At 37.8% G+C, this 22,671-nt stretch overlaps 1 protein-coding gene across 7 annotated transcripts in view; it reads left to right on the forward strand.

The window, feature by feature from the left end:
* Positions 1-458: 458 nt before the first annotated feature.
* Positions 459-22,671, forward strand: part of LOC110039550 — a 52,167-nt gene continuing 29,954 nt past the window's right edge. For 3 of the 7 annotated variants that reach the window (XM_020744657.1, XM_020744656.1, XM_020744651.1), the window contains exons 1-5: positions 459-928; positions 1,344-1,621; positions 8,471-8,849; positions 8,947-9,116; positions 16,148-16,221. In XM_020744657.1, coding sequence (XP_020600316.1) covers positions 8,525-8,849; positions 8,947-9,116; positions 16,148-16,221 — 569 coding nt within the window. In that variant the 5' untranslated portion in view covers positions 459-928; positions 1,344-1,621; positions 8,471-8,524. The remainder of the gene's footprint in view (positions 929-1,343; positions 1,622-8,470; positions 8,850-8,946; positions 9,117-16,147; positions 16,222-22,671) is intronic. The other 4 variants (XM_020744655.1, XM_020744653.1, XM_020744652.1 and 1 more) reach the window with 4 other exon arrangements.

Genomic DNA, 22,671 nt, shown 5'->3' on the forward strand with positions numbered 1-22,671 from the left:
AAGCTATCTGAGTCATGAGAAAGGATTGAATGATTCGAATCAGAGTCGTTCAGTCAAAACATGATAAAGAGACATCTAAGCCAACTGACTTGAAGAAGCTGACTCGAGGGAATTTCTAGCCCTTCGACATCTCCAACCATACGAGGGGTGTCCAGAAGCTCTCTGGTTTATTATCAAGGGCAACAAAACAAATACAACCAACCAACAACGTTGATTAAGCATGGTCAACTGAACTGGCCATGCTAAGCCGAAACCAAAAAAACTCAGTCGACCGAGCTAGAGAACAGTCTGACAGTAGACTCATATCAGTAAAATATCAAGAATATCATGTAGATTACCCAATAAAATAGATAGAAATATGTAACATCAATATATTGCACGCTCTCCCATATAAACAAGGAGATCCTTTAAAGATAAGGAAAGTATATATATATTGATTTGTAGTTGTATATGCCGAGTACAACGCGTTAAATTATGCTGAGTATTTTCACCTTGATGTCCGCAAGTTTCCGTTCTCTCCCGGCTCTGTTTCCAGTGTTTCATCTATCTCTGTGGCGTCTCGAAGCCGCTTTCCTCCTCTCTATATACCCCAATTGCTCCTGATTGGCCAGCCTTCCCATCTTTGCTTCGTCTCGCCAAGAATGAGCTCGCGCTATCGCAGTGTTTAATTTCGCCCATTTAATTGCATTCGGATTTGGATTGTTCCACTCGCAAGTAAGTACTCGTGTCGATCGGCGATGTTGTAGAATTTATGCGTACTTTTGCGGATCGGAGTGCTGGAATCTGGATCTCGTCTCTTTTGCGTTCCTGTTGATGAGATGGTTTCTGCGATGGCTTTTAGATTGATTGGGCTATCGGAAATCAAAGATAGCTGCTAGAGTTCGCTCAATTTTCTCTCTATCATTTCGTCTTTTTGGGAAGAGTATCGGTATTGATTTCTTTAACACTTAGCTTTATTTTGGTTCTTCATAGTCGGAGCTGTGGATGCTTCTGATTTGATTGGATTTTCTTTAATTGTTTGATTTGCTTGGTTCATCTGTTTTGGCTGCTGAGAGCTTATCGCTATCGAAGTTTCCTTTCTTCAATTTGTAAATATTTATTGCGTTCTCCGCTAGACAAAGACTGTGAAATGGGTGGTTTGTATCTGGATAAGTTGAGAATGGCGGATTTTTATCAGGAGTTTTCCATGGCCGTTAGAATGCATGGTTTTTGAGGCGGTAGCAAATAGGCACACTAACCTGTCGGGACGTGATGAAATATATTCATTTATTTCCTAAACTACTTGAATATCCGTTCATTCATGTTTTGTTCTGGTCTTAATAACTTCCTGTTTGTCAATGCAGCAATAAAGAGCTTGGTTGCCATAATCTTTAGTATTGATTGCGGCTCCAGCTGATCTTTGGAACTGGGATTTTCGGTCATTTTAAATAAAAAAAATCTGTTGGCTGAACAGCCATATGACTTTTACTAGAATTTTCATGCAGAAGAGATCTAAGGACTCAAGATCTTTATGAAAATCATTGACCATCCATGGATCTTCTACGTGAACACCTGGCTGCTATAACTATATATACTTCAGAAAACAGCACTACCAATTTGCACGATGTTGAGATTTTTTTAGGTAAGGGTTATTTCTCTGGTGAAATTATTTTTGGCTAAATTAGAGAGAAATGATCAATATTTATTAAAATTTTGAAGAAGTATAATGATCCAACCCTTCCATTGTTTCTTTCTGTTGAAATGTTTATTCAGCTTATTTTATCTGGCAGTTTAATGATTCTCATCTCACGAGTTTCTTGTTATTCATTCATGTTAGGAAACACCCTTTCAGCTCTTTTTTGGTCAAATTTAATTATTGGCATTTCTCCTCTTCCTTCTAGAATGCTCTCTTTCCCAAATTGAGTTTCTTGATGGTTGGGCTTGATGGAAGAAATATTTAACAATCTTAAAATCTCAAAATAATGTCAATGTTGTGGAACTAGATCTGGTTCATTTATTTTAGCTTTGGGAATTACTCGAGATTTTGTCAGGTTAGTACTCATGTCAAGGCAGGATATTGGGTCATTTTAAAGGATGGGAAAAGTAATTTTTTTGCTTAAACAATATGAAAAAGAAAGAAAGAACATGGAAGCAGTCAAACAAGCTAAATAATTTTTAAGTTGCTTATGATTAAGAAAGAGTCAAGCAAACTAGGTACCTGCTTGGCAAATCCTCAAAACCACCTAATTAGTTTTTAAAGGCTCTGATTGTGAAGGAAGAATCAATCTCTTGCCCCTAGACCTGTGGTTTTCTATATATGGTTATTGATGAGGAGCGTGAAACATGAAACATTTCATCTTCAATAATTATTTTGTTGTCATCAAGATTTAATATTTAATGATTAGGCTAGCTCTACATAGTTTGGTGACGGGGGTTGCACATTCCATCATCTTCTTGGTATTGGTAGTCTCTTGTTTGAGGTAGTGACCATGCTAGCTAGAGTGGTGCTTCATATCCTGCTGATCATGCTCAGAACACCATTCCCACCACAGTAGTAGCGGAACAAGGTGTATATACACTCTACGGTGCTTTGAATTGTTTCAGTCATTCAAGACTGTATGTTGATTCATTCCTTACTTCATGCTTGTATATCTAGTTAATCAAGACATTGGCAATTTTTATTTAATTTTACTTTGCCTTTTTAAACACTTGGGAAGTCCTCTTAAGCTCGGGTTATTAGAGCTTATCAAACTAGAAAAAATTGAAATTTTAGCTCTATCATTGGACTTATGAAATTGGCACCACCGTGGCTTGGTCATTCATACCAATAAAAGAACTAGTGTTGTCCCCTCTCTTTAATCCATCACATCCTATCTCTTTATCTCCACCAAAGCAACTCTACTTTTCCAATGAGTGATTGATCTTGGAGAGATGAAAGCTAAGAAGTTGATTACACAAATCCTTGATATATGGTATGTGCTTTTGTCTTCTAAAGCGTTTTTTAAATGGTTCTTATGCCATTTTGGCTCCTCGTTAATCATATCGTTTCATCTTCTTCTTCCATATTTCAAACAAGTATCACAAATTTTTTTTCAAAACTGCGGAAAAACCTCCTCTTCCTTCTCCTTGTGAGCTTGGTTTGTATTTATGATGATATATATACTCATGTGAAAAATTTCTTTGATTTAACAAAAAATTCTTTTGTAATGAGCTTTATTTTGGAAGTGAAGAAAAGAGAATAGATAAAAAATAAAATAAAGTAAAAGTAAGAAATCATGTTGTTTAGAGGTTTGCATTAGTAAACTCTCCGCTTTGTATTTATGCTTCTTTTATTCTTTTAACGTGAAACGGTCTTTGATTATGGGGTCAATGATGCGGTGCTATAAACAATATTTTGGATTGCCAATGTTGTTTACACCTTTTGTTTATTTGAGATATGATCAATGTTGTTTAAATCAAACTGCATTGGCCGGCTCAACCATTTTTTACATGAACTGGTCATATTACCACTCTGATTGCCTATAAGAACAACTACAACATTGAAGTGGTGGGAATTAGTTAGAACTGCCAGTTCAACAGGTGAACTGTTAAATCGGTTCCAATTTTATAAAACCGTTTGTTCAATTTTCATGGTTTTAATCACCATTGATCGATGATCTAATGATTGCAAATAATTAAATCTTATTAATCTTAAAATATGATGTCTTAATTTTAAAAGTTTTCTTTTAACAATGTTTCAAAAATCCAACGGGCAAACTAAATAACCAACATGCACAACCACTAAGTGAGCTACAAGCTCTTTCTTTTCTATTTAAACTTTATAATGTAAAATTTTCCTATGACATGAAAATAAATGAAATATGTGAATGACTACAAAAACAGGAATTGAGCTGCGAGAATTGAGTATCTAATATTATTAAATACATTATAAATTTATTTATATTTATATTTATATGATAATTATTTTTTAATTTTTAAGTAAATTTAACATAAATATTTTACCATTATTTTCTGTTGTGTCTTTTTTAAGTCATATTTAAATATTTTAATATTTATTACATAATTCGGTTCAACACTCAATTCAATTAATGTTCAACCTTTGAATCTTGAACCTCTAATTCTTCCGGGTCGATGTCCAGTCCGATTTTCAAAACTTTGTTTTTGCATGTTTATAGTGTAGGTGAAAATCGTGTGCTCCTTCTCCTTCTTTAATTACATGGTTTTGTCTCACTTTTTATCAATGCACAAGTTGAAGGAGCCACTATAGATTGGTTCTCTTAAAAATTATGCCTTAGTATGCAACAACTCATGAAAGTTGTTGATGGAAAGCTTGCATAGGTACATAATCATGTCATTGTTGATATTGTTTGCATAGGAGTCTGATCTGGGCACATCCGTGCCCTAAACTAGACACATCTGCGCCCTAAGCTGGCAAACCCATTGGCAGGCTTTCACGGGCACAACATCACATCACACTTGATCCTGGAGCTGGTCCCCAATTGAAAACTCCACACAACATCTTCTGTCAATGTTAGCCCTATTGTCCTTCAACCAAGTTAGGGATAATGGTTGAGAGTGTAGTGAGACTCAACTTATCCAGCATCTGTGTAGATACCGCATTTTTACTACTATCTTCATCTATAATAATATTGCAAACATTTTTCTTCACAGTGAATCGTCTGTAAAAAAATATTTTGGTGAAGTCGTTGCTGCTCTCTCGTAGCCTTAGTCTGAATGACCCGTTGAACCACAAACATCTTGCTCTCAACAGTTGAAAGCTGGTATTTTTGCACATCATCACTATTCTCTGTCTCCAACACCACTGTCCACTTCTTCTACTGACCCCTGCCCCGTAAAAGGGACAACTCTGTTAGTAGGGCAAGTGGAGGCGATGTGTCCAAATCCATGACATTTGAAACACTTCCTTGCGAGTGTTGTGTTGTTTGTATTGCTCCTCTCAGGTTTCTTGCTATTATATGATAGGTCTATAATCTTTCTGGACAATTTTCACACCTCCCTTAGGTGCACTCATGTTGGCTCCTCTTGTGGGTGGCTGCCTGAATGAAGTTGGGGTCTTGATCCACTTCTATTGTTTCTCCACCCTCAATGCTAAGGTTTAAACATCACTCTCAATACTACTGTAGTTGGACAACATTGCTAATGGTTGGCTTCAGACCTCCTAAATATCTTACAATAGCGTGCTCCTCCAGCTCTGTCAGCTCACATTTCAGCACGAGCTGCTCAAATTTTGTTGTGAACTCTTCCGCTGACAAGTCTCTTTGTTGTAGGTGGTGGAGCTTCAAGACCATGTCTTGGAGGTAGTGCGAAAGTAGGTATTTCATTTACATCCTCTTCATATTCTCCCAAGTGACGATCTTGCTCCATATTTCTCTCTATCTCTCTCTTTAGATCCTTCCACCATAAAGAGACACTTTTCCTCAGTTTTATGACAACAAGCTTCACTCTCCTAATATCTGAGAACTTATACTAAAAAATCATCTCAACTGTTCGTAACCACTCAATGAAGTCATTCGGATTTATTCTTGAATTGAAATCCTGTAAGTCTACTTTCACTCCCAGGTATCTATGTCCTCAAGAAGTCACTCCATCCCTAAGCCTCTTCTGATATTGAATCCCGAAGCGCCATGGCTTACCATCCTCTCCACTGAAATCTTCCTTATGAAAGGGGTTGTGATTTTTCCCCTTATTTCTTCGGATCTCCCCATCCCGATCTACTTTGATTTCTCATTGGGTTCTTTCATCAATTCCAACAAGTCTTTGCTGAAGTCGGTAGATTTTTTGCTGCATCTCTTTCATGGCAAGTTCTTGCACGGCTTCCAACATTTGTTCCTCGGCGACATGGCTAGCATTTAAGGTTGAGAGGTGAAATAGGGAAAATAATGGAATGATTTATGGGTGGGAAAAAAAATTTGGGTGGCTAATTTTAAAAATCTGCAATATGGAATGATTTTTGGATGTAGTTTAGTTTAGATATTATTGGATTTTGGTAATCCTAGGATAGAATTGGGGTTGGGTGGTAATCCTACGATAGAAGTAGGGTTGGGCTGACTCTGATACTAAATGATATCGTAATTCATTACAAACTAAGGGGAAACCCATATTATTGCTGAATTCAAATCGGAAATTACACTAAGACAATGTGAAAATTTTGAAATTGCAACAAGCAACACAATACTAGCCTTAGGGTTGAATCTTGGGTGTAAGTGGTGTCGACAAAGCGTCGGGCCTCTAGAGAGGTAGCAAAGGGGAGCTTAGTGGGTTGAAATGTGGGACGACAACAAGGGAAAGATGGCAGCAACAACGGGAGGTGAGGAATTGCCAGAACAACGAATGGATTGACCATCCTTGCGGCGGCCGCAACAGGGGAAATGGGCATGGAAACAATAGGAACAACAATGGTTGTCCATCCTGGGTGGCAACAACAAGAAAAGGGAGGTCGTGAGTGATGACAACGAAGTTGCAGGCGGTTTGGTGTGGATGCAACACAGGTGGAGCTGCGAGCCTGTGCGGGAAAGGGATGTGGAAGGGTATCAGAAAGATAAACACCACCTCAAGAAAGAGATATAGTTGGAACACTACTCAGAACTCTTGGATATAGCCCTAGATGGGGAAATGACACAGTGTTGGCTGTCCCAAAACAAGCAGAACGAAAAAACTAACCCTAAACACCAACGAAAACCAATAAATAGTCCTAGATAACTAGGAGTGGACCACACTCCAACTGGGCGGTAAATACTTAGCCTTGGAGGATTGTCACCCTCAGAAGTCTAGACCGAACGGTCCAGGTGCGGAAACGCCTGATTCGCCTGTCCCGTATCACGCGCCCTAGGCATGGACGCCCGCTTCACTTAGTATTCTTTCTCTTCTCTTGACTATTGTACAATCTATTTCTAAACTATTTTAAAATATTTTTCAATTCTCTTAATGAAATCAATCATCTTTTAATGTTTCAAGTTTGGTTCAACTAAAGAATTCTAATTTGCTTATCTTAATAACTTATAGTGAAAGATTAGTAATTTATTATATTTTAAGTTTCATCTTCTTATCCTAGTGCTATTATTTCTTTTGATCATTTTTTTTCTTTTAATATGGACATTTTAAGGCTTTGTGTTGTGTTATTAAAATTTTTTCTATAATTATCTTATAATTTTGCAAAGAATTTTTCTACGTGAAAAGTAATTTGTTTGATATGGTATGGTGGCTTCATTTTTTGAAGTGTTATTCTTCTTTCCTTAAAGCATGTGTTCATTATTACAATATCATATGCTATTATGAAATGAAGTATGGCTTTTCTCATCGTATTTTTTATCTTTTGTCATTCATAAAGTGACTCCCCTTATAGCCTATCATATTAGAACAATTTTGTTAATATAAAGTTAATCTCTCTTTATTTGATGTATAATATAAATCCTTCATGTTTCTCTTCATAGAATTGGTTTTTAAAACTCTCTTAATTTATTTAAGAAGCATATGCTCTGATTATATTTTGAATTCTCTCCACAATAACTATCTTAATATCAGACCTCATTATTTATCTTATTAACTTTTACAATTAATCTTTCAATTTTATGTCAGCCTATATTCCTCTCATATATCTATTGTTAACTTTTCCTGAATATAGTAAACTATAATTAGCCTTCTTTATTTTACTTGGAACTTTCTTGTTTCATTTATTTTCTTACTAATCCTGTTGTCTTCTCAGGTAAAGTATTCAAATTATATGTAGTAAATATAATATAGTTTTAGACCTAGGTAACCCTTCTTCACTTTTAACAAATGGGTTAGATTGTGACACGTCACTTGTGATTTAAGGCTTAAACAAACCCTCAACTATTTTCCAACAATTACGTTGTGGTGTGGCATTTATGGGAAACCATCTAACATCCCCTTGCCCTACTTCTCACCACATTTAGGTTAGGTTGTTGCGTATCATTTCTAGGAAATTCTTTGGATAGAATTTAAATCCATTGCATGAATCTTTGCATAGGTTTATACATCAACCCCTGTGAGTTTTCTCATCTGGGCTTGGGACTGACAATGATGATTGCCACACTTATAAGAACCTAATGATAATAAATCATGATTGACAGGTTACAGTAATTCTTAAGCTCCCTATTTTGCAAATACATCCAAAATTATTTGAATTCCATCGGATGGTAGTTTTAGAGAGAAAAGAAAGTCTAATTGATTTATGCTTTTAGTGTTTCTTTGTTGATTAAAGTTCTCAGCATTTAGATATCCTGCTTGTAAATTATAGTAATTAATTCTAATGTTTTTATAAGCTTCTTTCGAAGAAGCTTCTACCTGGGAAATATTTGATGTACTTTTTATTGCTTTCTGGAGAACGCCTTCTAAAATTTTTTTTCATCAGAGCATGTTTGAGAAAATGGTTCTACATTATTTAATGTTTTTTCGCACCACCCTTTTGAGCTAACTTGCGGTTGTTTTTTCTTTCTTGGCCTAATTTCAGGTAATTATTTTTACAGTTGCAATATATAATAAAGGAGTATAGAATTGTAAGCTGATGGTTATGTATGAGCATGATCCTGATGTCCTCAGATGGGGCTTTGATTTTCTCAACGGTGATCCATTTTCAACCTCGAGCTATTGTGGTGTCACCACTGAAAGTGATGCGAACTTTTATGATGGAACCTACAGTAGAGAAAGTAATTTTGTAACGGATCACACCTCACTAGGGAGTGATGAGATTATGGCACACGCTCTTCAGGAAGAATTTTCGCGCCTTGCTGTTGCAGAAGCAACTAGCCCTGCAAATGTAGGTGAACATTTGCAAGCATCTGCTCTTGCGCAAAACTGGTTTGGTCCAACCATGAACACTTATACTTCAGGTACATAGAAGAATATGAATTACGTAAATGATTTATATATTTTGTTAGTGTTGTTGTGGTGCTTTTCCACCTGAACAATTTTTGTTTTTCTTGCAAGTGTATGAAGATGGTGAGGAGAGTTCAGAAGATACAGACCCCTCTAGTGCATGTTGTAGCCCAGGAGAAATATCACTTGATGGAGATGAGTGGTTATTAGAGCTCACAGAGGATTGTTCAACTATAGATGGTGAACTTGGCAAAAGGTTGAATCTGTTAATTCCAATACCTGTAAGTTCAAATTCCTACTTTGAAATTCTGTAGACAATACTGGCTTCATACGACATTTTATGAAGGAACTCTTGGAATTTTAATTAGCCAATCTACATTATGAAGAGCATGGCCTTCAGTGTTACATTTTATTAACATGATCCTGAGTTGAGGTCATGATACATGCGGAAAGTTATCTCAATCCTAGATGGAAGGATTGCTTCAATATTCTAATATCCATGATATTTTGATGATATTGCTTCCTGTAATATCATGCAGGCTTTATAATTGGCGAAGAAGACAATTATTGTGTGGGAGCCTGCCAAAATTTTATGATGACGGTTTTTAGGAATTAAGTGGTGTGCAAGATAAAGTAATTATAGGTAGAATACTAGAATTGAATAGGCTTAGTCTTGTTTACCTTCTTATTTTTGCCTTTATAACTTCGTCCAGTCTTTTTTTCTTCTCGTGGCTTCTTCTTAAGCAAGTGGAATTTATTCTCGGTCTTCTTTCAATTCTTAGTTGGAGAGAGTTGGGTTTGGCAGATGGATGAGAGGCAGTTCACTTGGAGAAGAGAGGGACACCTAGTGAGGAGAAAGATGTATCCTATTACTGCCGCTATTTAAAGGAAACATTTTGTATATTTTGGGAATTGAGCAGGATAATCTCATTGATATGAAATGGGAGGCATAAGTATAAATTACATGACTCCTAACAAAGGAAAGATAAACTATAGGAAAGATATAAATTAGGAAAGACATATAAATTGGAAATCATAACAAGAAGGAAATATATAAAACAAGAAATAGAGAAAAAGTAAATAAATCAATGCTAATTACTTTTAACACTCTCCCTCAAGTTGAAGCATAGATGTCAATTATGTTCGATTTGGATTTGAACTCGTCAAACAACGGTTGCGAAAGGTTTGTTGTGAGAATATATGTTAATTTGCCAGTGGAAGGAATGAATGCAACAAAAATTTTCTCAGAATCAAGCTTCTCCTTCATAAGATGACTATCAATCTTCACATGTTTGGTACGATCATGCTGAACTGGATTACGAGCAATGTTGATGGCAGCTTTATTGTCACAAAGCGGCTACAGAGGAAGAGAGACAGACATACATAACTTGTGGAACATGATGCGCAACCAAAAGACTTCAATACTCCAATGGACAGACTGAAACTAGGCTTCAACACTGCTCTGGGCAATTACAGACTGTTTTTCATTTTTTTCATTTGACAAGGTTTCCCCACATGAAGAAGCGATAACCTGAGGTAGATAGCCGATCAAGGACGGACCCAACTCAATGGATGTCTGTTTAAACTGCAACTGAGCAAGAGGTGTGATGAGAATACAACAAATTTGAGCCCTGTGCGCCTTTCAAGTAGTGGAGGATACGTGTACAACGGTGAGGTGGTGCTCGTAGGGATCATGCATGAGCTGACTAACAATACCAACGAGTGACAAATGTCTAGGCGCATGTGATCCAGGTAAACGAGTTTCCCCACCAGACGTTGGTAGTGTGGCTTGTTGACCAGACCTTCATGGGGAACGTCTGTCAACTTCTCATTAGGATCCATTGGAACACTTATTAGTTTGCAAAGGAGTAGCTTTATCTTATTCAGTAAATATGTCACATATTTACGCTGAGAAAGGGTAATCCTCCAAGAGGACCGAGCTACTTCCATACCTAGGAAATATTAGAGAGAACTCAAGTCCTTCATCTCATAGGATGTTGTCAAGATGCTTTTGTAAGATTCCAAGGCCGGTCGATCATCGCCTGTGACAATGATTTCATCAACATAGATAATGAGGATGACAATACGGTCATTGGATGAGTGGCGGAAGAACATCGTGTGATCAGATTGGGCCTCATAAAAACCACGACCCACGACAACTTTTATAAACTTTCCAAACGAGGACCGGGGGGATTGGTTCAATCCATAAAAAGATTTCTGCAATCTACACACTTTTCCACAGGAAGAGATTGAGTCAAAGCCCGATGGAAGAGACGTGTTCACCTCCTCTGCGAGATTTCTGTTAAGGAAAGGATTCTTGACATCCCTTTGGAGATAAGGTCAATCCAGATTCTCGAATGATCTTTAGTTTAGCTACCAGAGCAAAAGTCTCATCGTAGTCCACTCCATAGGTTTGTGAATAGCCTTTGGCACCAACTTGCCTTGTTGCGTTCAAAGGATCCATCAAAGTTAAATTTGGTGCAAAAAATCCACCGGCAACCCACTGCTTTCTTTCATCGTGTAAGATCAACAACATCCCAAGTATGATTTTGCTGAAGGGCATTCATCTCATCCATGAAACCTTCCAGGAGGGGTCAGCCAATGCTGCCTCAATAGTTGATGGAAGACAACGACCCGTCAAATAATTAGCAAAAGTTTTGTAAGTCGGTGATAAGCTGTGTACAAAGACTAATTTTAGGATAAAGAGAGCATGCCTGATTGCATATCTCAATGAGGGAATTCAACTCTTTTAGAGTTAGAGTGATCCCCGTAGGTTGAGAGTGTCTTTCCGGGAATGTTGGTCGGAGCAGATTCCAATAGATGCATCGAGGCAGCCGGCTCAAGAGTAGCATTGTGGCAAATCTCACCCGAGGGTTTAGTACGTCGAGTGTAGACACGGAGAATGAATGGTGTAGATGTTGGTTTGGTTGGTGGCGGATCCAGTGGGACAGAGGGTTCCTCGGATTCAGTGGTAGTAGGAGTAGGTAAAATATTCCATGAAGTTGGAAAAGGAACAATGTCTAGAAATTCCAACTCCCCCTCGAGGAAGTGCTAGAGAATTAGGGTACTCTTTCAAAATAGGAGACGTCAGCATTTACATAGTTTGTTGGTGGTAGGACCAACACACCTATAACATTTTTTATTAGCAGAATATCCGAGGAAGATACATTTGATTGAGCAGAGATCAAGTTTACTACGAGTTGGTAGTGTTTCTAACAAAGGCCGTGCAACCAATGGAGAACTGATTGGTAGGAAAACACGACATCAAGATGGATAATGGGGTCCAAAAGTTGTAAATTTTTGTGGGGACTCTATTGATGAGATATATTACAGTAAGGACAACATTATATTGATGGAGGATGCTCTTATTTACCAAGAATTCTCCTAATATAGACTTAAAATACTCAAGGTCATTGTCGTTCCGAAAGACTTGAATAATGGTTTTGAATTGGGTCTAAATGAAGGAGTGGAAATTTTTTAAGGTGACTGTCACTTTATTAGTTATCTTTTAATATATAAACCCAAGTCATCTGAGTATGTTCATCAATCAAGGTAAGGACCCACCATTTATCGATTTAGCTCAAAGTTCGAGAGGGTCCCCATGAGTCACTATGAATCAGTGAAAAAAGAGCGAAAAGAGTGTAAGGGTGGGGTGGACATGGTACACATTAATGTTTAGTTAAATGTCAAATCTCACATTTAAAACTAGATAGATTTTTATTAATAGACATCAAAGGATATTTTAAATAGTGAAAACTGGGATGACTCAACCGACAATGTAATAACATAATATGATATTCATGGATCGGAAAAAAATTACAACTATGAGATTGAGTGTCCGTATCATCAATGCCTTTTTCCTGAAAGAAGTAGATCCCAACTACATGCTTAGCAGTTCAAATCGTCCTTCTTGAACGACTATCTTGAAAGACGCAAACATCAGGATAAAAATGAGCAATGCAATCAAGGTCATATGTCAATTTACTCACCGACAAGAGGTTAAACTTCAGCAAAAGAACGTGTAACACAGATCTCAAAGTCAACTTGACTGAAAGAATACAGACCCTTTAGCTGCAATGGAACTATAGCATCTCTCCTGGAGCACAAATAATATATCGAGAAGACTTGTGAACATCCAGTCTTGTGGTTTGTGGCACCTGAATCAATAAGCCATATAATAGTAGAATCAAAAGCAACGAGTGTCATAAAAATGTTATCTTTATGAGCGTGGGAGGCCGACGGGCGGAGGATAACTGACTAGATATAAACATCTTAATTAAGTGTTCCATCAGACTCTTGATGGAGTATGGTGATTCTGGGATGGTCCGAGTGGGCTTTGGTTGCATAGTCGTGGATTCTGAGGTTGTGGCAAGTCCTTTAGCGGCGGAGGATTTGGAGGTAGACATATTCGATGGATTCCCGTGGAGCTTCCAACAATTGTCACGGGTATGATAAGGTTTGTGACAAAAATCACATGTGGAGTGATTAGCTTGTGACGACGTAGAAGAGTGTTGAGTACTGTTGGAGACCAAGGCTGAAGTTTTAGTTGAAGGAGTGGAGGTGTCAAGCATGACAAGTCTTCGACTTTCTTTCTGGTGAATCTCGGTGAATGTTTGCCCGAGTTGAAGGATTTTTATATATGGGTAGCCCTGACACAGAGGATTCTGGTGGCAGGAGGGACAACTGGCGGCGGGAATTTTGCAGGGAAGATTAGCGGAGGGAATTCTGCAGGGAAGATTAGCGGCGGTAGGCCCTGTAGACGACAGCTTGAAAGGAGATTTAGCCTGTTGGAGGGAGGTGCTATGGCTGGAAAAACTTGCAGGAAGGATCAACTGCTAAAATTTATATGAAACAACGACGGGAGAGCCTGTAGGGAAGCCGCGGGAGGAGGGAGGCCAACGACTAAAAATTGCAAGGGAGGAAGGTCTACAAAACATTCCGACAACAGGAAGAAGGGGCAGACGGCTGAAAAATTCTGCAGGAGGAGAAAAAATGTGTAAGGGAGGGAGGCCTGCAGGAAGTTTTGGCGACGGGAAGAAGAGACCGGCGGCTAGGGTTAGATCTTTGGCAGTACTATCATGTTGATTTTGGGAATTGAGCAGGATAGTCGTATTGATATGAAAGGGGAGGTATAAGTGCAGATTACATGACTCCTAACATAGGAAATATTTAAAAAAGGAAAGACCTGCAAATAAGGAATAAATAAAATAAGAAGAAAATATATGAAAAGGAAATAAATCAATGTTAGTAGCTTCTAACACATTTAAATTTAAACTCCTAAACAAGCTCCATGATCTAGGATTGCCTGATAAGGTGTTAGTCCAATTAGAAAACAAATCTGTAACTAGTACTCGGCCATATGTCCAACCTCCTTAAATTGTGAGGGTAGATTGTTGAAGGACTTGTCATTTTCTTATGACGGTATCACTTGATTTAAACTCTTCATCCTTTCTCTCTTTTGAATAGTTTTTTATGGTTTTTTATTTTATTTTATTTTGGGAGATAGAGAAGATGGTGTTATATCATTGTTCCCATTATTTGATCTGGTCAAGCAAATGTCGCAGCCTTCATTGTTGAAGATATTGAAGAACCTCCTTATCATAACAAAATAAAGTGTTTATAAGACAAATTGAATACGACAAAGTGAGAATATTAAGATGGTTGTGTTGAAAATAGGAAAGTTTGAGTGAGAAATAAACTGTTGGACTAAGTAGCACATATTGAAGATAAGGGATTTACATGTATACCACTCAAAATTTTGGATTTTATCTATTTCGCGCCCAAATTTTAAATATTTCAGTTATATCTCCCGAAACTTTTAAATAAAAAAAAAATAGCACCCCCAGCTAAAATTTCTAACAATGTCACCCCTCACCATCCATTGCTTGCGCCGCCAGCAATCTAGCCGCACCACTGCTGCATCTACTGGCATCCTCTCCTCATCTCATCTTCCTGCTTGTTGGCACCCCACAAGCCTCCCAATCTTCCTGTTCACTGACACACCACAAGTCGCCGCACTGCTGCTATACCTTCCGGCATCTCCTCCTCTTGTCTCTCTGCTTGCCAGCACACCACAAATCGCTCCCCTCACTGTCAATGATGCCTACTACTCTCTCATCTCTCTTTACTTGTGACCAAACCAGCCCCTTCCTCCTCTTTACAGCTTCCTTCTACGCAATCGAACGCCAATGGTAGGCAAGGGCACATGCAGTTGACTAATGCCTTTATCATGGTGCTTGATGGTGTAATATTTAAATTTTTGGTGTGAAATTGGTAAAATTGAAAGTTTTGAGTGCTATGCATGTAAATCCCCCTTGAAGATATTATGGTAAAAATATCTGACTCGGCGTTTTGGGTAATTCATTAATAATGATGTTAAGAATGAAGGCTTAAGCAAATAAAACATTAAATCTAATCTACAAAATACACCAGCTCTTTGTAGGGATTATTACAGGAAAATTCTTGACGTTTACCAGAAATCATGATTCTTATGAAGAACATTGGACTACATTTTGAGCAATAAAATGTCGTTAGATGTACACAAAGGGATTCCATTTTTCAATGTTTGTTTTGAAACATTTGATCAATTGTGAAGGAAATGTGGATTTGTCTCTATTGTTAAGCTGTTTGTCGTCAATTGTCTCATACAATGTGTTTTGGACTTTGCCTCACTACACCATTGGTGTTGGCTTTTTCAATGGGACGTCTTAATTTCTGGCAATTTGGAGAGATTGCCAACCGATGGAAGTCCATAACTGTTTCATTTAAATACTCTAATGCTTAATGTGGTTACCATGATTATAGTATCATGCATTACTTTTACCGTGGATCAAACAGTATGCTCATGTTGACCATCAATGGCATACCAAACTATGCCATGCTAGTTGTACAAACATGCTTTATAGCATGTACCTCTTAGTGTGCCCATTACAGAATTGCAGTACGCTGAATTTTCTGATAACTAAATTGATAGGCGGACAATTTCCCTAGAATAGTTGCGGTACCAATGTATCCTGAATGCATGCATTGCTAAAAAATGATAAAATATTATTTTGGTTGTGATATTAAAAATTCTAGTGATATGCATGTAAATATGAAAGTTTACATGTGAGATATCTAAATACGTAAGAATTGTGTGCTATGAATATAAATGCCCCCTGTTTTAATGTTTTGTCCGTGATTACATGATTACATCAAACCTTAGTAATTCTTTCCGTTTCAGATCATTTGATGTGTCTTTTTTTTTTTACTTGAATTTTAAATTCTTATTTGTTAAAATTAATTTATTTCATCTTGTTGATGGCTTTTGCAGCATGTTCCAAGAATTAATGGTGAAATTCCTTCAGTAGATGAAGCTACATCAGATCATCAGAGGCTTTTAGACAGGTATTCATTGAAGGCTTGGTTCAGCGAGAATTTAAAGAGTATTTTTATAGGCTGGTCATAAAAAAATTGTGACCATGGCTATTCAACTGCAACATATTATGACTATTTGCAATCGCTAAGTATTCAATAAAGTGTTGAAAAAATTCAAAGTGATTGTTGAGATTTGGAATAGAGCGGTACAATATTATTGATAGAATGAGGGGTATTTAAACCTAATTACAATAGGTGTAATAAAGGAAAGAAATGAAACAGAATAAAACTGGGAAAGAAAATAAAACAAAGTAAAGCAAAATAAAAAATACATAATGAGATAATAAGAGCAAACTGAACTGGAATGTGAGCAATGTTGATTGCAACCTTATTATCACAAAATAGCTGCAGTGGGACAGATGTTGACATACTAAGTTTATGGAGCATGATGTGTAGCTGAAGGGCTTCACAAATTCCTAAAGACATGGACTGAAATTCAGCTTCAGCACTGCATCGGGCAACCACAGACTGTTTTTTGCTTTTCTATATGACAAGATTGCCCCATACAAATGAGCAATACCCCATACAAATGAACAATACCTCTAGGTGAAACGTCGATCATGAACTGATCTAGCCCGATCAGCATCTGTATAAACAACAATAGACCGAGAGGTGTAATGAGAGTAAAATAAATCTGAGTCTGGTATACCTTTCAAATAGTAGAGAATCTTGTAAACAACTTTGAGATGTTACTCATAGGGATCATGTATAAATTGACTCACTATTCTAATGCGTGGCATATATTGGGGCGAATATGAGCGAGGTTGATGAGTTTTCCCGCGAGTCGCTTGTGATGAGTCTTGTTGACAGACACAACATTGGGAATGTCATATAATTTTTCATTAGGATTCATAAAATCATAAACGGGTTTACACAGAAGAAAATTATTTTCTATCAAGAGATCAATCACATATTTGCGCCGAGACAGGGAAATTCCCCGAGATGATCGAGCGAATTCCATGACTAAGAAGTACCAGAAAAATCTCGTGTCCTTTATTTCGAAGGATGTTGCAAGAGTCTCTTTAAGGACTCTAATGGTGAGAGATTTTTATTTGTAAGAACAATATCATCAACATTGAAAATAAGGATAGCTACCTGTCAATTGGAGGAATGTCGGAAAAAGAAGTGTGATCCGATTGAGCCCGAGTAAAACTATGGCCTACGATCACCTTTGTGAACTTGTCGAACTATGCCCTTGGGAAATGCTTTAGCTCATAGGAGGACTTTCATAACTTGCACATTTGTCCTCTGGAGGCTGTAAAATCAAAGCCTGAGGGGAGAGACATATACACATGTTCTGCCAACTCTCTATTCAAGAGTGCATTCTTGACATTTAGTTGGAATAAAGACTAATCCAGATTCATGGTAGGATCAAACACCGACAACCCTTTTGAGTTACGCAGTACCTAAGGAATATATATTTTATAGATATGGGATCAAATTTACTCCAAGTGGGGGCAGTGTTTTGAAAAAAGGTCTTGCGCCAAAAAATCTTGGGATCTAATGTGGAGAAGACTCGATTAGTAGGGAAGAATGACTTCAGGAAGGCAAAGGGGATTCAAAAGTTTTGAATCTTAGAGCAGACACTATTTATGAGATAGTTGACAGTGAGAATGACATCATTCTAAAACCGTTTTAGGGCATTGGAGTGAAACATAATGGATCGTGCAAATTTGAGGAAGTGAATGCTTTTTCGATCGGCTACCTCATTTTGTTGAGGGTCTGTATATGAGCTATGATGGAGGATGCTCTTATTTACCAAGAATTCACCCAAAATATAGTTGAAAATTTCACAACCATTGTCGGTCCGAAGGGTTTGAATAAGAGTTTTGAATTGAGTGTAGAAGTTTTGGAATGTCATAGTAACTTCAGATTTGTCTTTTAAAATGTAGACTCGTATCATTCGAGTGTGGTTATCAATTAAGGTCAGGAATCACCTTTTATTGGTTTAGCTAGAAGTGTGAGGGAGTCCCTTTATGATGTTTGGCTAATGAAATGTTTCACAATTGAAGCTAGAAAGATTTTTATTAGAAAAAATTAAAGGATACAGATTGTGCTAATATTGAAAATTAGGATGACCCAACGATAATGCAACAACATAATAGGACAATCAATGACTCGAGATATGCTACAATTCCTGAGTGGTGTCCACACTCTTCGTGCTCTTCACTTGTAAATATTACAGTCCAACTACCTTATTAGCAGTTTCAATCATCATCCTCGAACGAAGATACTGAAAAACACAACCATTAGAAGAGAAATTAGAAACACATTCGATATCATTTATTAACTTGCTGACAGATAACAAGTTACATTGTAATAAGGGAACATGCAAAACATACTCCAGAGTTAGACCGGCTGTTAGGACAACTGATCTTTTACCAGTAATGACATTACAGGAGTCATCTTCAATTCTGATATTATCTTTTCCAAAACAAGGATAGTAAGTCGAGAAACCCTGTGAACATCCAGTCATGTGTTCAGTGGCACATGAATCAATAATCCACCGACTAGAAGAAAAAACTGTGAGAGCCATTGGAAGAGTATCTTGTCGGACGAAGAACCTGCGACTCCAAAAAGCTTGATCAATTGCTCTTGTTTTTCAGGGATTCAATGTATTTCAGGATGTTTTAGATAGGAGTCTGTTGAGTTGTGGTAGGCTCGGACGTCGCCGTGAGACCCTGGTTGCAGAGGATTTGGCCGAAGGTTTATACGCTAGCTTAATGTGAAGTTTCCAATACTTGTCTCCAAGTGTGATTGAGTTTGTGACTGTAATCACAAGTAGGGTGACTGGTTTGAGATGACATGGACGAGTGTTGAGCACTTTTTGAGATCAAGGAGGATTATTCGGCTGAAGGAGTAGAAGTGTCGAGCAAGACAAATCTCTGGTTTTTTTCTCGATGAATCTCGGTGAAGGCTGCTCGTGCGGAAGGAAGTGGATCCTGACTAAAAATACGGCATCGCCCTTTGTCAAGGTCTTTGATAAGACCACCCAGGAATTGGAACATGCGATCCATTTCTACAATCTTCTGGAAGAGGGATAGGTCTGTCGGAGAATCCCAAGTTTAGTCGTAGTACAAGTTGCATTCAATCCATAATGCAATAAGGCCTTGACCGATGTTTTGCCTCCCGGATTTTCTTAGATACCTCATAAAATTGGTCAGAATTTTCTACATCCAAATAAGTATCACGGACAATCGTCCAGAGGGTGCCAACTGAGGGGAGGAACATATATGAACGACTAATCGAAGTCTCCATGGAGTTGATCAACCACGACATGATCATGGAGTTCTTCACTTCCCAAGCTTCATATGACAGTTCAATTTTTGGAGGCTCGCGAACCATACCTGTGAGGTAACCAAATTTTTCACGTCCTTTGATGAACAAAGACCGCTTGGGACCATTGGAGAAAGTTATTATCATTTAGTTTATGGGTTGTGATTAAGAAATTCATATTGGTTTCTAATCCTCTGGTATGCAAGGGAGTTTAAATTTGGGTTGATCCCCCGGTGTAATCAAGAACACCTTCTGAAGGTCGTTTAGAGTTGGAGGAATCCGTCATAATTCCGACCGAGCCAAAGGAGATGTGGTTTTGAGCCATCGATGAATTCTGATAGGGTTACGACAGAGGACTACAAGAAACAATGGTTGATGTAGAGAACAGTAAGAAGGGGACTCAGATCCAGAACTATAGGAAACAACAGCTGCACGGGGTAGCAGGAAACAATGGCTGCCGGCTGCTGGATAGAGGGAAGAAGCTTGTTGAATCATCAATGGCTGGATCAGAGGGGACCGATAATTGCATAGGGACCGACAAAAAGTTCATGCGGCAGCTGGAACACCGACGGTTGCAGGGAAGTCCGGCGGTTGCTGTTACTTGCGGCTAGAACATAAGGTTCATGCAGCTGTTGAAACCAGCAGAGAACGCCAACGACTAGGAGGTGTCGGCTGCTGGAACCGGGAGGAAGCTGGTGGCTGTTGGATCTAGGGTTAGGCTCTGATACCATGTTGAGATTTGGAATAGAGCAGCACCATATTATTGATAGGAGGGGTATTTAAACCCAATTACAATAGACATAATAAAGAAAAGAAATAAAATATAATAAAAAACCGGGAAAGAAAATAAAATAAAGTAAAACAAAATAGGAAATAAATAATGAGGGAATAAGAACAAATAAGAAGTATTAACGGCTAGAGATTGTCATTATAATCTAATAATAATAATGTGTTTATAGTGATCATTTTTCAACAAGAGTTGATTGACACTATATTATGTATATTCTCAATATAAAAATATAAATAATCACATGATTAATCTATTGCATCCTAGGGGCATAAGCACAAATTTTAAGGTATTTACTCAATTTTAAAAAGCTTAAGGATTAACAAAACTAACTAAGAGGTGGTTTGATCTATAGAAAAACCAATGTATTGTAATTATTTTGCATGGGTTTTAAGAATTGTAAGTACAGCGTAGATTATGACCGAATTTAAAATACATTTTATAGTTCATTTTCTCAGTATTTAGATTTCGATCGATTTGACTGATTTCTAAATTCATACTTTTATGTAAAGTGCTGCTGCCTTTCGCCGCCCTCCATCAAACAACGACCTTCACCAGATATTGGATGTTGCTCGCCTGCCCGCCGCATTTACTGACCTCCTCCGCCGCCACTGTCGCTGGTCATATCCCATCACCAGTCGCTGCACACTGCCCACTGCCCAAATCTGTTTATTTATTTCACACTGAATCAAATAACTCCAAAGTAACCTAAATACAATACATTACCCTTACATTTCATTCATTTTACATTGCGTTACTTTTTCAGCAAATCAAGCAGCCCTTAACTTATTTTGTTTTTCATTTATCAGATAATTTCACTTCAAGCATATGATTAAATATCAACAATCGAATTAAGAAAATGAGCCTGACTATTTATTCAAGTACAATGTTTATTAAAGTGAATGGCCATCATAGTGATTTATCAGAATATCTACTTTAGAACAATGAAAACATTTTTTTAAGAAAAAACATGAATGATTTCTATTGAGGGTTCTTACTGCTTTTGCATCCCATTCATGCACGAACACGATATAATCATGCTCTTGGAGTCAGGATGGATGCTTGTGTCATCTGTTGCTCTTGCGTGATTGGGACAAATGTGGATTTCTTGTGTGTTTTTACCTCTTGCGTGATTGGGACAATTATTAATCTATATCACCATATTAAGTATCAAACAATAATCCTGAACCAAAGTATAATATTGTCCAGCATTAAGCACACTTATAAGAATCTTAGATTCAACTCACATATTAGCATATTGATCATATGCATCGCTCCAATTTTGGGATCATACGACATACTCTAAGGTATGTACCATCCACACATATCAACATATGATAAAGATTAATTTATTCTGTAATGAAGCATTATCTTCGTATCCCTAACATATTTCTTCATCTTATGATTTTACCTTCATTGGTACCAGGTATTGATCTACCTGTTAATGACTTATACCCTAGAAATTATGGGTTCGTCTATCATATGGCTTCAACAACCGCCATCCAAGTGCTTAAATTAAGACTCATAATATTAAAGAACTTACCTGTGATAGAAATTTTGAGCACAATTCTTAATAATCACTAAACTAAATCAGAACACAAGCTTAAATATGAATTTAAAGCACTATAATCAAATGCAAGATTGAAGAAATTGGATGGCAAAATATTATTGGTGCTTGTGTCCATTCAATCATTGCACGACATTGGAGGTGGGTGATCGAAGAGATTGATGGTTGTTGGCTGTTAAGAGACTAACTTGAGATCCCCTTAAGGAGTGGGTGAGGAGTGTATGATGCAGGCGTTGAATAAGCCCAGCATCGGGGCACTTTGATTTCGCGGGACGAGTCCAGTGAAGCTTCCAAGAACGGAAGGCGGACAGGATCGTCATCCTGCACGAAGGAGTGATGCAGATCGCGAACTCTTTCTATCCAGGGGGTTGCTTTGCATATCTGCTACATATGTCTTCTTTTGAGAAGAGTTTATTCTGGATTCTTTTTACCTTCTTACCCCATTCCTTTTGTGCAGTAGTAGGAGGCTATAAATTGTTGTTCACTGTGTGTATGAGTCAATTATGATTGTGTTGTCTTCAGATCTCTTTTGTGGAGTCTTTCCCTCTTGTTAAGGGTCTATCTGATGACATGGTGCTTCGGTTGTTTCATACTTTGAGGTGGTGTTGTATACTTCCAACTCCTTCGTATCTTCTTCCCGACCCTTCTCTTGCCACTCCCCTTAGCTGCTTACCACCACACTACCGCCACCTCTATTTCTCCCACAACCATGCTATCCTGCCTACCTATAATCAACCAAACACCCTCCCAACTTGCCCAAACAATCACTCGACCTTCCTCATCTTTCCCT

Source organism: Phalaenopsis equestris, unplaced genomic scaffold (genome assembly GCF_001263595.1).
Source record: "Phalaenopsis equestris unplaced genomic scaffold, ASM126359v1 Scaffold000002, whole genome shotgun sequence".
NCBI lineage: Eukaryota > Viridiplantae > Streptophyta > Magnoliopsida > Asparagales > Orchidaceae > Phalaenopsis > Phalaenopsis equestris.